The sequence below is a fragment of the Triplophysa rosa genome, linkage group LG11, assembly GCF_024868665.1.
Source record: "Triplophysa rosa linkage group LG11, Trosa_1v2, whole genome shotgun sequence".
Taxonomy (NCBI): domain Eukaryota; kingdom Metazoa; phylum Chordata; class Actinopteri; order Cypriniformes; family Nemacheilidae; genus Triplophysa; species Triplophysa rosa.
This window is the reverse complement of record NC_079900.1, coordinates 14,234,476-14,251,709: the sequence shown is the minus strand read 5'-3', so window position 1 is coordinate 14,251,709 and position 17,234 is coordinate 14,234,476. Positions and strand designations below refer to the sequence as shown.

The following is a 17,234-nucleotide window of genomic DNA, read 5'->3' as shown; positions in this document are numbered from 1 at the left end:
ACACACACACACACACACACACACACACACACGCACGCACAGTGAAAGCACACATTTAAGATAAAGGAGAGAGAAACACAGGTCAAATATTAAACAGACTATAAATTCCTATATGCAATATTAATTAAGTAAAACTTTAACATTCTAATTCTAAAGCAGCCCCCCAGCCAGGCAAATAGTGCAAAAAACAGTATGCAAACGGTGGCAAGGAACCCAAAACTCTAATCGAGAAAAAAAACTTCAGGAGAACCCAGGCCCAACCAGGGGATTCCAGTTCCCCTCTGGCAAAAGCTGCTGCCTCTGCACAAGCTCGACAGTGCTTGCACAACAAGGCTAAATAAAAAATAAATAAACTTACTACAGTTTTTGCCCATTGCTTGAACACTATAGACACATGCTTAGACCAAAGTAACAAAACTTGAAGCTTTTGTTACTATACCTTAAACACAGTGTAACCATACCTTAAACAAAAGCGCTGCTTTGCACTTTAGTTGCAATTCTGCAACACACTTGCTTCTGCACACTACACACTATTTCACACATAAGACACTTCGTTCATAAATGAAATCTCATGGGTACCATTGGGAAAACACATCTATTCAAAATACAAAACACATTGGGTGATTGAAAACACTTAGACACACACCTGAAAAATCTTACTTACAAAACTGAACACCAATCAGCCAGCCATAAATAGGCCTCAGTTGAGCCATTTTGACAACTTTGCAAGCATGGAGGCAGGGAGAGCAAGTTATTTACAGTAGTGTATTTTGGTTTTATTTTATTTTTATTTTTGCGTTACTGCATTTACTGTACTGTACTGTAAAGTATAGCACTGTGATGTACAGTATTGAGTTGATGTCATTTGTAACCTTTCAGTACTTTCATTTTTGGTTGTTGTGAAAATCTTTGTTGGAAAAATACATAACAAAAACTGTAAGTGTTGCATGAGCTTCACAGAATGCTAACCGATGAACTGAATAAAAACAGTGAAAATTAAAGACTACAGTGTTTTATATAAAGTACACTAGTGTGTTGCTGCTAATCTGAAAGTGTATTCATATGATGCAAGTGTGTATCATTTTGTCATTAGAGTGACATTTTGACAAAGGATTGTTAGGTTTTGATAGCAGAGTTTCAATTTGACATAGATGTGAATGGTTTATTTCCCAGTGTTGTGTCTTGTGTGCTTGTGTGTAAAGTTTTGACACAATGAGCCGAAGTTTTGTAAAAAGTGTTCAAGCAATGGGCAAAAACGAATAGGAAATTATAGATTTAAGATTATCATTAATAATCTAATAGCATTTGAAATTTTGTAGTGAAGACGTGTCAAGTGCCGCGTCCTTCTTTATCCAGCTCTATCATCTCAGCTCTTCCCATTCTCCGCTCTACCATCAGGGCCGAAATGGGTCGACTAATTGTATGATAGTGGATGAGTAAGTAATTGATGGAGAAAGTTATCTTTTTTTATGCATTTGGCAGACGTTTTTATCCAAAGCAACCTACATTGCATTGTTTTATACATTTGTTTCTGACTATGTGCAATCCCCTGGGATCAAACCCTTGACCTTGGCGTTGCTAGTGCCATGCTCTAACCACTGAGCCACAGTGTATTTTTGTGTAAAATCTTTTATCTCTGGTAAATTGTAAAAACACAAACCCAAGGCCTGATGCTGATGCAAACTTTTCTCTCAAATGCATATTTCAACAAAAACTCATTCTCCTCTGTTATTAAGTTTTCATTTAAACAACAATAAAGGCGCATTTGCTGCAAAATCCGTCGCTTGGCTTTTGGCATCTCCCAGTCAAGAGAAAGCTGCTCAATAAAACATTGCTTGAATAGTAAAACTTTAATGGCTCTGTCTTCAGGCATTAGCCCACATGAACACACATTTAGGGCATCTTTTCTGCATAAGCCTTATCTGGAAAAGCCACCCCTCCTCCCAACTCCTAAAATCACCAGAGAAGATAGTCATTTAGCAAATAGAACTGCATCCCAGATCAACAAAGCATTTTTTCTGTTATTACTGTTTTTCTGGTATTAATCATTTTGCATGCATTCAGGTAAATGTAATGTCCCAGTTATGGCACATTATAGTGGGCAAAATATATTTACTACTAATATGAATGCTACTCTTAAAATTTGAGTTAAACAGTTTTTCTGTTTTGTATGAAAGAGTTAGTTCGCCCATAAATATTCTGTCGTCATTTACACAAGGCTTCAGAAGACTTATCTGTTAAAACAATACCAGTAGTGTATAGCTACACACTATAATGGACACATTATAATAAAAACAAAATTCATACATACTGTACATACTCATAGACTAATACATGCATGAACAAGTGAGATTCATGGTGACAGACAGTGAGAGGGATTAAATGCTAATCTGATGATGTGGCACTCTCAGTGAATACAATAAAACAAAATAGATCTTTTTATTGAAGGCTGTTGATGAAATCAGTTTAACTCACCATACAAAAGCACTATGATCCCGGAAATCCACTGAAGCCTTTCTCCTATAATGTCTTAAGCACTTCAGAGGATATAGAAAAATATTTCCATAGGCCATTTACTAAGAAGCTTTAGTTTTAAAAAACATTTATTAAATTGCATATATGTTTGTTGGTTTGATTAATGTCATAGCTATTTAAAGTTAAACTGGGAATATTAAAATGTTCTTTGTGACATTTTTTGTAAGGTCTCATAGTCAATTAATAGAATGTTTTTGTTGTTTTTAATAACATATTTTAATAACAAAATCACTCCAGTATTAGTTTTGAAATATTACTAGCCAATATTCATTGTATGAATCCCCCCTCGCTCGCTCTCTCTCGCTCTCTCTCGCTCTCTCGCTCTCTCGCTCTCTCGCTCTCTCGCTCTCTCGCTCTCTCGCTCTCGCTCTCTCTCTCGTGACATCACTGTGGAGTTTGAGTTCAGTAATGAAGAAGTCTGCCCCCCATCTATTCCTATTCCACGAACATGTCTGAACACAAATCTCATCACAGTCAGCTCCGCCACATTCACTTCGATGATGACAAATGAAGCACCAGTTCAATTATCATGTATAATGTAGACACACCCTCACATTACACCATTAAATAATATCTTAAATGATACCTTTTGGACATTCATAAGATATCTTGTTATTGTAAAAACAATTCATTTGAACATGAAGCAACCACAAGATTCATAGATGAAATAGATGATATGCAATATTAACAATTTGTTGAACAAGATGAATGAAAAACTTCTTGGAGATGAAAAGAATAAAACAACATCTCCGGGTAGAAGGGTAAACAGACATTACATATATATTTACGATCTGACACAGACACAGTTCTGTCAATCAGAGTAGTTTTTACATATATAATTACATTGTCAAAATAATCGATGTTTTATCTCTTTTTATCCTTTTTTTTTTACAAAGGCACCCACCTTCCTCAGATTGAATAGACTCCGGGGCTAGTTTGACTGAGCAGGGATTTTAAACAGAACATTTACAAACTCTAATATCGTAATGGTTATTTCGAGCAGACATGATAAGCAGCTCTGATGATGACTGTATGACAAATTCCTCTCCCTCGGGATGGACCAAAAACACAAGGCTGAAAAATCGCAGTCCTCCTCCTCCTCAAACTGTGCTAAAATACAATTCATCATTCACATCTCGAAAGTTATTCATGGAGTTTTAGTCTTACAATGCATAATACAAAAAACTAAAAGAACCGTTTGGAGCCGCCTTGCACCATCTGATCAAGAATTGGTGTTTCACAGGTTTCAAGGTTCAGATTACTTGTACAGAAGACTGATGACATAACAGATGACCACAATAGTTGCATCGATCCATATGCAAACTGAACTCAGTCCTCTTTTGGAAGGAAATCCAAGTTGTCGCTCTGGTTGGTGATGGCTTGCTCCAGCAAGGCTCTTTGGGTGAGAGCAGGAAGGTAAAGAAAGCCGTACAGGAGCCCTAGCAACAGAAGAGCAATGATCAGAGGAAGACCCCAATCAGTGGTCATGATGGGCTCTTCGCAGTGGGCCTGAAGAAAAGACCCCTGCATTGTGCCGGCGGCTGATGGAGAGAAACCGAGAGATGTTTTAGTATTATTACTCCAGAGGTCCGCTATCCAGAGACTGCTGGGACGCGTGTGTGTCTGTACGTTTCCCCTTGACAGGACACACCTGCCACGAGCCACTTTGCAACATAGCTGTCAAAGTGACACAACAGCCAGATGTCAACCAATCAGGCCGGTCCTGCAGACACGTCCAACAGACTGATGCTAAGGGCGTCGGAGAGATGCCAAACTTTGATGCTGTCACGAGTACACATCAAGCAAAGGATATTTCATCACAGTCGCTTTTAAGGGTATTACCTGTGCACGACTGTTGACCGAAATCACTCACAAACTAACATAAGGGCTGATTTTAAATGTTATGCAACATTGTTTGGGCACAGCACACTATGTTACAACTAATACCTGAAGTCAGTGCTGATGTCACCATGAAGACATCACCTCTCCAATCTGTAGTTTGGATTATAAACGTAACTACTTGCATAATGCAATTATGTAACTCTTGGTAACATTTTATGATACCTTCACTTTCTAGATGGTAGATTTTCAATTAATACATATTTTTACTAGTTATATCAGCATGATGGTGTATTCCAGAATACCAGGATGTTAAATTGTTTAAAAACATACTTCGGAACAGCCGTTTTATTTTAGAATCAATTTGATTCACTACCATTTACTTGATATACTGTATATAGGCCATATGGCAGATTATTTACCAAGACAGTGCTGTGTTTGTTTCAATGCAAAATAAAATAAGTTTGCATACTTCTTGAGGAATGTGATCGTGACAAAAACCCTGGGCTTCCCAGAATGCAATGCACATTTAAGTTGATGATTAATAATGATTTGATGTGCAGCTCACAGTGGTGTAAAGTATTGGAGTAAATGTAATTAGTTACTGTACTTAAGTATCTTTTGGCTACTTTGTAGTTGTACTGAGTATTAAAGATATTAGCAACTTTTACGCTCTACTTGACTACATTTTTGAACAAGTAAATGTACGCTTTACTCCACTACATTTGTAATGACTAATGCAATTACACATTACATTTTGCATGGCACCTATTTTTTTTTTGCAGCAGTTTATTTTTGCTACAGAAGAATTAATATTGCCATTTAAAGGGCATTAAAGGTACTTCTTGTGAATTTTGCCCTTACTTCTTTATGTGAATACGAGTGCATTATCAGGTAGCTGACAATCGCTGGCTTTGACTTTTTAATTTTACCTAACATTATTTTATTTATCCGTTATATTGAAGAGACCTTTTTGAAGAATGTTGGCTTACTTATGAGCACTTGAGCTTAAATGAGACTTGGGTGTTTGTAATAGATGTAGGTTATGGTGTCGACCATGATTTGTTGCAATTTTGAGGTGTTCAGTCTTATTATGATTTAAGAAAATAAATGCGATTGCTCTCCTCACGAATCGACTGTTTCTTGTTTTTCATTGACACGTCTCTTAAGTGTTGAGGACTAGTGCTGCTTTGAGCCTACATTCAGTATGAGTCAAATACTCAAGTACTGTTCAAATCAGATACTTGAAGACTTTTACTGAAGTCGTTTTGGAATTGGTGACTTGTAACTTGTAATGGAGTAATTTTCACTGCAAGGTATCTGTACTTTTACTCAAGTATGGTTTTCAGGTACTCTTTACACCTCTGGCCAGCTCATTCGGGACAATTACGGGAATCATTCCCACATAATTGTAGTAAAAGGCTAATAGTAGTCAGGATAAATTGGGGAATTATTACTTCGTCTAATGAAATACTGGTACATATCTGTTGTGCATCTTTGTGGTGCTAAAAAAAAGACAGATTCTGCAAGTATTGACGGTTTCATCTGACGCACACACCTGACCCAAAGTTAACTTCCGGTCTGTGTTTGCATAACCCTAAGTGGCTAATAATATAACTTTATATTATATTTAACTCATATTAATAGTAATTTATATTGATATTTTATTGTATATTAATTGTATTAAATAAACAATTTGTTGAATTTTATTGTATATTAATTTTATCAAATAAACTATTTGTTGAATGGGTCGTGTAACTTTGTCGCATTTAAGTTTAGCCAAGTAATGGTTCTTCTACTGGCAACCCAAAATATTACTAGACTTTTAACTTAATAGAAATGTAATTTACTTGTTATTTCTTGTTTTCAGAAATAATCTGCAGGGACTCTGAAATTACCTGAAATTAAATTTGGGCTGCAAAAGTATGCATGCGCAGTAGGCTAACGTTTGTTTATGTTGTTGCTTTAAAACCGTCTATATAAACATGTACTTTGTAGGTACAAATAAATGGCATATAGTCCCAGAAGACCACAATTGCCCGAATTGATGTTAAAACAGGAAAGGGACATTCAGTGTAATGCCACTTATAAATGAAGCAGTCTGACTCAGATGGGCGGCCTTAACCTCCGCTGAGAAAGGACTTTCCCTCAGCGCCTGAAAATCAGGTCACCTCACTGTGGAGCACCAAAGCAAGGACAGGACACACACTACAGGAGATATCAAAAGTATCCATTGTTTTTCAAAAACCAAAGCATGTTTAACAGATGTGGGATGTAACTAAATAAATAATAAATGATAGAAATAAATATTTAATAATTTTATATAAAAGCATGATAATATAAAACCTAAATAATCAATTTATTTATTTATTCCTTCAAAATGATCTAACTGACGTTCTACAATAATTTGTAAACAATATCCATATTTATTGTATATCATTTATGCATCACACAAAGCATGCATGCCATGTCGTGCACCCATTTCATCTGGCACAACAGCAAAGTAATTACATGACTCAATGCATATGAATCAGTTGCAAAGGGAATGGCATTAGATAGCATTTTCCCAAAACATCAAGCATTGCATAACAGCTCAACAGAAACAAAGCCTACACACTCAATTAGGATTTCTGTACGGGTTGAGGTAAAAAAGGGAGTAAAAGAAATAACAATTGAAGTACAAAAAGAAAAGGTCTCCTTGTCTCACTAAGAACAGGCAGAACAAATCATCTCGACTCAGCCGCACTTGATCTAGTCCTGAGTTTGGCTGCATTGGCTCTTCTGAACCGATTCTTGCGGTTTGAGTCGCCTACAGACATGGAGGCTGCGTGCGTTATATAAAGCTCTGTACCCTGGCCACTGCATTACGGTAGCTTATACCCGTCATCACTAAACTGTAGGATGAGGGCATGAATCTACATACCCTGTTGTGCTTATACACACATATACTTACTGTATTAAAGCAACATTCTCCTGACACTATGACCCGTGTACTATTTTTATCTCAGCCAGCACTGAGAACTTCACTGCTAAGTGAGGCATGGTTTAGCTGAAGTAATGTATGAAAAGATGCATTGAAAATACCACATTTGGTCATGACACTTACAAATCTAAATAGCCATTGATTTAAAAAGCCTGGAGATATTTGACATGCACTTATAAGTCTGTATATGTTAAAGGGATAGTTCACCTCAAAAATGAAAATTCTGTCATGAATTACTCACTCTCTTGTTGTTCCAAATCTGTATACATTTCTTTCTTCTGCTAAACACACAGGAAGATATTTTGGAAGAATGCTTTTAACCAAACAGTCCTTGGACCCCATTGACTATCATAGTAAGAAAAATTACTTTTTTGTTTGTTTGTTCTGTTGAGCACAAAAGAAGATATAACGAATGTAGGACAGCAAACAGTTCTGGGGCACTTTTGACTACCATTGTCATTTTTCCTACTATGATAGTCAATGGGGTCTAAGAACTGTCTGGTTAAAAGCATTCTTCCATATATCTTCCTGTGTGTTTAGCAGAATAAAGAAATGTATACAGATTTGGAACAACTAGAGAGTGAGTAATTCATGACAGAATTTTCATTTTTGGGGTGAACTATCTCTTTAACATAAGTAACACATAACAGACTTATAAGTGCATGTCAAATATCTCCAGGCTTTTTAAATCAATGGCTATTTAGATTTGTAAGTGTCATCCTTTCTCATGACCAAATGTGGTATTTTCAATGCATCTTTTCATACATTTCTTCAGCTAAACCATGCCTCACTTAGCAGTGAAGTTCTCAGTGCTGGCTGAGATAAAAATAGTACACGGGTCATAGTGTCAGGAGAATGTTGCTTTAATACAGTAAGGATATGTGTGTATAAGCACAACAGGGTGCGTATAAGTGCAACGGTGAGTAATTGACAGAATTTTTGTTTTTGGTTGAACTATCCCTTTAAAATCAGAGACAGTCCCATATTCTTGGAGACATATAAACTGTTCCTGGTGTTCACATGGTGAATAGAATATGCAGTGTGTGCATTGTGGTGCTGTAGTTCTCATATGACCAAGCAAATGTAGTCATACCTACTTTGTTGATCTGATTAAAAAGTCAATACAGTTATTGAGTCAATACAAGGGCTATGTGACCTTCACTATAATATTGTGATAACTGATCTCTGGATTTGTATAACTATTAGAAATTTTAACCAGACAGATGTGGTCAGCTGGATTACAGGACGGTTTTACACAACGCCCGGTTTTTAGTCCAGGTGAGGGGGTTGAGTATTCCCTATAGAGATACTGCAGAGGTTATTTTAACTGGACTTAATCTCTTACATAATAGACAGGACCGTTTAAAAATGGTGGCTCTACAGAACAAGCCCACTAAACAACTCTATTATAATAATATTGAGGCACAGGGTTGCCTTACAAAACTTACATTCTGTATTCACAGTGCACTGTATTTGTAGGACATAGCCTCGCGCATTTTGACAACTCTTTCACAGAATGCTTTTCTAGTGCTCTACCAAAGCACATCACGGATTTTAACCCATGAGCGCAGACTGTAATGGATCAATAAAGCACGTTAATACACCGCCTGCCTCTGTCCCCGGAGTATGAAAACTGTGACACGATGCAGGAGCGTCATCTTGCGGTGTAAGAGAGTCTTGCAGGTTAGTAATATGCACGATTTTAAAAATATTTGAAGAAAATATATTGAAATATATAATGTATGGATTATAATATTTTTATATATAATATATACGAGAGAGTGAGGAAGAGAGGAATCGATTCCCAACCCTAAATATAATCTTATATTAAATGAATTAAATTAAATAGTATTTATGTTACACAGTCATGTCCAGTTGATATAGGAATATCCTGCTTTCAAACACGTTTCAAACAATAAACAATTGAACAAGGACGCAGATTAAAAAAGTAGCATTTTATTATATTTTTACAAGATGCTCTGCCTCAACTCTTTTGCGCTAACCGGAAGCGGAAGTAGCAGGGAGCGGTTGACCTTATGTCTATGGTGGTTGACAGCTTCTAGTCATTTGAGGAGCCTAGCTAGCAAAACAATACAATATTCGCAGAGATGGAGCTTTGCGAAATATTATACAACAAGGCGGAATACATCGAAACGGTACGTAAATAAAACCAATTAACGTTATTTAGGCATGGGTTTCCCAGAAATTAATGGTTAGTTATGACAATTAATGTCTGTATCAAAGGGTCCCATCTTGATCATGTAACAGTTAACTTAATTACTACTCGCATCACAACCTTCCATTTGATCTGTGTAGGCATCGGGCAATAAAGTCAGCAGACAGTCGGTTTTATGCGGCAGTCAAAACATTGTACTAAACGGAAAAGTGAGTCACATCTTTTTTCTTCATTAGTCTATTATCATTTTCTTCAGTTCTCTTAAGCAGATGCGTTAACTGTGTGTGGTACAATGCATTTTTTTCAGACTATTGTGATGAATGACTGTATCATCAGAGGAGATCTTGCTAATGTCAGAGTTGGGCGACATTGTGTCATTAAAAGTCGTAGCGTAATCCGACCACCGTTCAAGAAATTCAGCAAAGGGTGAGTAGTGCTGCTGTCCTTATGCACTCACTTTACATTTAGCTGGCTAAAAGTTGTCATTTTAGTTATGTTTATTTGCTTGTATACATCAGGGTGGCTTTCTTCCCTCTACATATTGGAGATCATGTGTTCATAGAAGAGGACTGTGTTGTCAATGCTGCACAGATAGGATCATACGTCCACATCGGCAAGAACTGTGTGATTGTAAGTAGCCTTCATTTGTTTTGTAGTAGTGACTGATATTTTGACCTGGAGGTGGTGTTTACAATAGGACTCTTGTATTTCAGGGTCGACGCTGCGTCTTGAAGGACTGTTGTAAGATATTGGATAATACTGTCCTTCCCCCAGAGACAGTGGTTCCACCATTCACAGTGTTCTCTGGTTGTCCAGGTGGGCATGCTACAAATTATTTTTTTATGCTTTCTGTTAGTTACTGAAGTGATTTTGTGTTTTAATTATATTTTGCAAGTGAATTATTTTGTCTAATGTCTTCTCTGTGATTCTGTATTTCAGGTTTGTTTTCAGGAGAGCTCCCTGAATGTACACAGGAACTGATGATCGATGTTACCAAGAGTTACTACCAGAAGTTCCTCCCTCTCAGTCAAATTTAGAACTAAAGTTGAGTTTTGTTCTCTCGGGACCAAAGGCACTAATGGACTGTCCCCCCCCATCCTGTGCTCTACAACAAGAACATTCATACCATAATTTCTGTTCTAATGCACAGTTGTACTTATCTGCAGTAAAAATCCCTATCTATCATGGTTATGCTAACAGAGAATATAAGCAAGCAGTATTTAAATTAGACGCACCATATCTTGCATTACCTGCATTTCTCAGCATGTGTAGATCTGTGTTAAATGGATCTCATCTCATGCCGAGGCACACGGCAGGCATGGATGCCTGGAAAAATATCACAAGACCAAGATCAGCTGATAGACTGAATGGCCTTTATTTATTACAATGCTTAGCTTTACCATCCCTGTGACACTAAATGTTTTCTGTGTGCAAAAACACTAGTTGTTAATAAATGTTTTTTTTTTTAGGTATATACTGATTCATTACAAGTGACTACAGCAGTATTTTGAAGGCTTTTTTGAAATAACATTTCATGCAACAAAAATACTGTGTAGGCATAGATACACTTTAGTATCCAAAGCTGCATTTTCGACACACTTTAGTATCCAAAGCGGAATTTTCTCATTTTTGTGAGGTAGGGATTGTTTATACCGCTGTTTTTTGTAGATGCAAAGAATGTTCTAAAAACATGCTGCATAAAGTTTAGCTATAGGAATAAGCACCACCCTTCCACTTAAATGAAAGGGAAAAAATGATTTTAAATTATTGTAGGCACAAACAAAGTGCAAAAACAATGTATAAAAATCAAATAAGTAAAATGATTTAAAATAGATTTAAAACTGTAAAAGTTTAACCTATATAGGTTTTCATACAATAAGCAACACCTCATGTACACTTTTTACACGTGGTGTACTGGAAAAATGCGGAGGTTATCAGAAGTCAGGCCTCTATCCGTGCTTTTCTGTACAAGCTGCCTTTAAAAGAAGGGAATCATTGTGGTGTAGCATCCCTGGTATAGTGCACACCAGCAGGCTACCAAGCATAAAAGTTCATTAGTCAAGATTCCATTCACACAACCACCGCTGACACTGAGCCTTTTGTTCCTCGCTCTCCACTGGGCTGCTGCTCCTCCTGTGCACTGTCTCTGGTTCTTCTTGGCTCTCTTTCATCTCAGCTTGTGGCTCTGTTAAAATATTCTTCAGTAGATCATCTAGAGGGTTCACACACCTTTGTGGTGCCCATTTGGAGTCCAGGCTGGGCAGAAAAGGATCTGGGGCTATAACCTGGATTGGTTCCTTCTCTTGTGGAATATGCAGGAAGTACGCATGCAACATCATGCGATAAGGAGTGTTGTCTGTCCGTAGACTGTAGGTGTAATCTCCCACTATGGGGTGATGAATAGCACTACAGTGGACTCTGAGCTGGTGCGTCCGTCCTGTAAAGCACTTGCGTATTCACTAAATTGGAAAACATTGGTTTATGAATTTCATGTGTATTGTTCAAATCTAAATTTGATACCTGTCAGAGGCTGCAAAAGCACTTTTGTGACTGGATCTCCTTCATATGCTCCATACTCTAAAACCGTAAGCTCTGTCTGGCTGGGTTTAGGATTCTCACATCCTATGGCACATAAGAGTGTAAATCTTTTGGTATTAAAGGGATGGTATGGCAAAAATGGTATTCAACCCAAAACTGTATGGTTTTTTTGGAACACAATTGTTCACTGTCATAATGTTCACATTCACTTTCATTGTATAGAAAAGACTAGTCTCTTCTTCTATAGTGAAAAGACATGAGGGGAAGCAAATACATATCTGTGTTAAATAATTTTAATTTTTAGGTGAATGATAACTTAGCTAAGGTATTTAATAGGGATCCACTGATACCAGTATCGGTATTGGGCCCGATACTCCATGTACTCGTACTCGTATAGATATACCGATACCAAAGACCGATACTTCACGTGACATACCTGACAGAACTGACTGAAATTTGTGCTTTGAAAGTTTGTGACAAGCACATAAAATTGTCTTTTTTTCATAATGTGTTTTGAGGCAAGTTTCATTGGGTGGTGCTTGGAAAATTGGCACCTCACAAAAAAAATACAGGTACAGGCATCCGTATCGGCGAGTACCAGGAAAAATATCTGTACTTGTACTCGGTCTTTAAAAAATGGTATCGGAGCATCCCTAGTATTCAATAAAGGATACTGACCTTCTGCTCCTTCAATGCACATCATATGGGTCTTGCCCTCTGTTGTGTTCTTGCCAATTGCAAAGTCCAGAGTCATTCTTTCCTCAGCCACAGTGCCACGGACCTGCACATAGTAAACAAGACTTTGTATGTTGAAAATCTCACAATTATATCAGTAAAATACTGAATGGCACAGTACCAGCGCAAGATAAGCTTTGGTAACCAGTCTCTCTTTAAAACAGCGGTATGCATGCCCTGCTGCTGCCTTATTCAGTGCTACACATAAAGCTCCACTTGTAGAGAAATCCAGCTGATGACAAAACCTGAGGATATTAGAAGAATATAAACAAACATAAAGTACTTGTCTCATATAAATGGTCACATACGATACTCAATGTGGCAGATTACACCAAAGGGAAAAAGACCTGAAGCCATAATAGGTGCCAGGATCTGCAAGCTCTGGGAAGTGATGCTTCAGCTGACTCTGAACAGTCTGCTTCTCGTACCACATTTTGCTGTCAATACGGATGTCCCAGTGTTTGTTAACAACTATATAGTTTTCGCTGTGGTACAAAACACTGAGATTCTCCAGACTCGCAGGCTCCATGTTCACTTTCTCCTGCAAAACAGCACCAGGGTAATTCTGCAACCAATGACAAAATATCTAATAACACATATGACGCTGGTCTGGTGTGGATTATCCGATTTCTGACTGTTCAAAAACTTACTATACAGACTGTTTTGATACCCGATTTAGAAGGGCACAGTTGGTGCGCGCTATCTTCTAACGTTACTTGTATCGATCCAACTGTTTTGTTTTCGTGTTTAGAGCAGGACGCATTCTGGATGAGGTGTCTTATTCAGCAGATCTTCTTTTGAGTAAACACTGGATCGTACAAATGTATGTTCTTCATTGGTTGTGTAAAATTAAAATCAGCGAAGATGAAATGAACACACTACTTCTGTTGAAATCTAACTTGTGTGTGCATCTTATTCTTCTTCGTCCTTAGATTTTTGGGGCATTACACCCGTTGTGCACAACGCCACCTACTGCACGTTTGTGTGTGCGTGTTTTTTCGTTTTCAAAATAAAAGCCCCGTTTGTTCAACTTATTTAAATCACGCGTATACATTATTCCACATAATAATAATTTAATATAATTTAAAACCTGTCAACTAATCGATGACTATTTAGCAACGTTCAAGATTTAACCACTCTAATTTAAACGTGTAAAACACAAAACACGCATGCGTATGCCAAATTTATGTCGCAGTGAATTGTGGGAGTCATCGTTACAAACATGGCGTCTCGTGCGCTCGCACACTGTGTGCGCTCCATCGCTCGCGCTTCTGCAAGGTTAAATCAGGGAAATGCGCTCACGAGATCCGCCTGTGCGTCCCTCGTCTCAACCCATCGAGCGCTCTCTATCATGTCATGCAGTCAGGGGACGAGGTGGACTGAACTAGTGCGGGTGAGCTTTCTGCAGATGCCCAGTGTTTGTCTGGCCTGCTAGTTCTGGATTAACATTGACCTACCGGTGTCTTTCCTACACATCTCGTCCTGCATGACAGTTGGCGACCGCTCTTCAAAAGTTTATATAGTGTCATTAAAGATATACATATTTCGCATTCAAGCAGCGGTTTTAAACACTTTCATCGTAATTATGTATAGGACGTAAAAGTTGATCTGTTTCTTTCATCCGCACCTGTTCTGTTCGTTGTGTTCTCTTATTAACCAGTGTTAAGAAATGCAACCTAACTTATGAGTGGCATGTGGTGCCACTCGCTTGAATATTTTCATTTTGTTTCATTTAATACCTACAACTGATAAAAGATTGGAGACTTATCACCTTTGTTTTGCACGTGTCTAGATTTCAGGGCCATCTATTCAGCTGTGTCGGCATTATGGAGATCTTCCACCCCTCACTTTAGAGAGCATCCAAGACCGGGTTATGTATGTCCTCAAACTGTACGACAAGATCAATCCTGAGAAGGTGAGAAATGCTTACTTCATTGTGTTTTTATTTCTTTTCTTTTGTTGCGTGGGTCATTCACATCATTTTCTTTTTTATGGCATTTGTGTACAGTATACTGTACTATGGACGTACAGATTTGCTGTTACAAAATTAGAATGACTGCTTGGTTACGTTGATACAAGTATTTGTGAAATGTCTGATATAATATACTTTCCCCCAAGCTTCAAAAAGCATCTCATTTCATGAAAGATTTGGGACTGGACAGTTTGGACCAGGTGGAGATTATCATGGCTATGGAAGATGAGTTTGGTTAGTATGGGTTTCTCCTGTATTTCTGATACTTGATGATGTTTCTTCATTTCTTCAGTGTTATTTCACTCTTCTGCCTCTGTATGTTGTCCTTAAATTTCTTCTGTCCACCAAATAGTAAAGGGTTAGTTAGTTCGCAGAAAATTTGCTGTTAATTTACCCTTAGGACATCCAAGGTGACACTGTCACTTCAGCAGGACAGCAAATACATTTTTCAGTTAAAACTGTGGTGTTGGTCATAAAAATCTAATTCCTGAGTTTTTTTGAGTCTGAAATGCAGATACAACAGCATTTGAAAGAGATTCCCACATCAAACTTTACCAAACCCAATAGTAATTCTTGTGCTTCCTGATCATATATTTGCCTCTCGTGAAGTGAAACTGAATATTGTACAATATTATTTAAAACGTTATCACCAGTAATCCTAGAAAGAGAGTTAAATCGAGTAGGGCACATGGAAGCAACTGGATTCCCCCGAAGTTTCAGATGCATTAAGGACATTTGGCGGAGGCTATAGATTAATGGTAATAAAAATAAGTTTCTCGCACAGACCTGTTGTTTCGTTTAGGGCATGAATATACTGCCAGAAGGTGCATGGAATAATTTTGTGTTTTCTGTATCTGTTTTTGACCTTCCAAAGAAATCTTTACTATTCTACTGAAGAAACTATTTTCCCTACAACTGGTAGAGCCTGAGGTTGACAGCAAATTTTCATGAAATAATAAACTGTGAACTATTGCTTTGACCGCTTTGAATGAAAAGACAATCATCTGTTGTTTGATTGATTGTACATTGATCATCCACAGGATTTGAGATTCCAGATGCAGAGGCTGAGAAGCTTATGACTCCTGCGGAGATCGTACAGTACATTGCAGATAAAAAAGACGTGTATGAATAGAAGCATGTCACATGGTGAGTGTGCAGTCATTTAAGGTGTAAATTGTAGGTGGCCTTTGTCTGCTTTTATGTAGCCCACGAAACATCTGAAATTATAATTTTTTATTGTGTTGAAGTTTAATGTTCTTTTATATCCTCAGGTACAGAAGATTAACATTAAACAATATGGACATGGATCAGCTGTATCTACGCAGTGTCCAGTTTCTTTCATACCCCTTTTTGTCTCTTATGGAGTCAACTGCCTTGTCATGTATACTGTTGTATTTAATGAAAATGTCACTATAAACTCTTATGAGCTTGAGCTACTAAATAAATCTAAGACAAATGGTTATTCATTTGTTTTTCTTTAACATGTGAGACTTCGCTAGTCCCTCTAGTGGTTGGAGTGTGTTACTACAACCTCATTTCAAGGTCAAAGTCAATTGATAATGTCAGCGGTTTTTTTTGTAGTTAAAATACTTTTACCTATTTTAAGTGGTTTCATTATTGCTCAGTTTTTCTAAGTGGCCAGACATAATAACTTTAGTTCAACCCATTATGAGGTTTGAGACCGGATTACCATCTTAAACCAAACCATGCAAAAAAAGTAATTACCAATCTTTTTAATATCCCTGCTATTACAGAAATGCTGTATTTGCCTCAAATTTCATCTGATCTATTCTGCAACACATTACCTAATGAAGGGGCAGGGTGTGTATAATGACTAGTCATGTAATGTCAAAGCCCACCATTGTGCAGTATAAATGATTTTTCAAGAGCATTAAAGGAAAAGTACATCAAAAAATGAAAATGGTTTCAATGTACTGTAAATGTCATCCCGTTCTAGCACTTATAACTAGTTGAATCACATCTGACACAAGAGCAGACATGCTTCCTATTTGATTTTAGTGCTGCGGTTTTTTTTCAGTGTAGCAAAGTAAGCTCAAAACGACTATCAAACATACATTTATAGTTTCGCTTCGAAATATGTATTTAATGATGGATGTGCATTTTTGAGGTTCAATACGTTGAGTCCCGTGGCTATTACATTATGGAATTTAAAAATTCTTTGTAGATGCTCTGGGATGGCATGAGGGTGAGTATATTAATAAGTAAACTACTCTAATATAACTTGCATCTTCATTTTAAACATGCCCAAAGTACTTTTTATTTCTTAGGTGAAAAACTTTGTCAGTAACCAATTAATACAGCAAAAAGGTAGACAGAAACACGCAAGATCCATATTCAATTCTTGTTATTGCTTATACAACTGTGGATGTCTTTCTAAAATTGTCCTTTTAAAAAGGCAGTTTTGGAAATGATATTTGAATTTTCAACCAAGTTGC

The 17,234-nt window shown here is 37.3% G+C and overlaps 3 protein-coding genes across 5 annotated transcripts; 2 read left to right on the top strand and 1 right to left on the bottom strand.

Moving 5' to 3' along the window:
• Positions 1-9,356: 9,356 nt before the first annotated feature.
• Positions 9,357-11,324, top strand: dctn5 (dynactin 5). The gene is made up of 6 exons (XM_057345799.1): positions 9,357-9,513; positions 9,674-9,742; positions 9,841-9,959; positions 10,052-10,163; positions 10,247-10,349; positions 10,473-11,324. The coding sequence occupies exons 1-6, from the start codon at positions 9,466-9,468 to the stop codon at positions 10,568-10,570; spliced, it is 549 nt and encodes a 182-aa protein (XP_057201782.1). The 5' UTR covers positions 9,357-9,465; the 3' UTR covers positions 10,571-11,324.
• A 173-nt stretch (positions 11,325-11,497) lies between these two features.
• rpusd1 (RNA pseudouridine synthase domain containing 1) lies at positions 11,498-13,766 on the bottom strand. Of its 3 annotated transcripts, none has more exons than XM_057345797.1 (6): positions 13,457-13,766; positions 13,154-13,371; positions 12,928-13,051; positions 12,750-12,852; positions 12,054-12,155; positions 11,498-11,970 (listed from the first exon to the last, which is right to left on the bottom strand). In XM_057345797.1, exons 2-6 carry the CDS (start codon positions 13,333-13,335, stop codon positions 11,588-11,590), a joined length of 894 nt encoding a protein of 297 aa, XP_057201780.1. In that variant the 5' UTR covers positions 13,336-13,371; positions 13,457-13,766; the 3' UTR covers positions 11,498-11,587. The 3 variants fall into 3 exon arrangements, with proteins under 3 accessions (XP_057201780.1, XP_057201779.1, XP_057201781.1); XM_057345796.1 differs by having other exon boundaries at positions 13,154-13,347; XM_057345798.1 differs by having other exon boundaries at positions 13,154-13,347; positions 13,477-13,766.
• Positions 13,767-14,012: 246 nt separating this feature from the next.
• ndufab1b (NADH:ubiquinone oxidoreductase subunit AB1b) lies at positions 14,013-16,263 on the top strand. Its single transcript, XM_057345172.1, has 5 exons — positions 14,013-14,199; positions 14,599-14,721; positions 14,925-15,012; positions 15,819-15,924; positions 16,050-16,263. The coding sequence occupies exons 1-4, from the start codon at positions 14,029-14,031 to the stop codon at positions 15,908-15,910; spliced, it is 474 nt and encodes a 157-aa protein (XP_057201155.1). The 5' UTR covers positions 14,013-14,028; the 3' UTR covers positions 15,911-15,924; positions 16,050-16,263.
• The last annotated feature ends 971 nt before the right edge of the window (positions 16,264-17,234 follow it).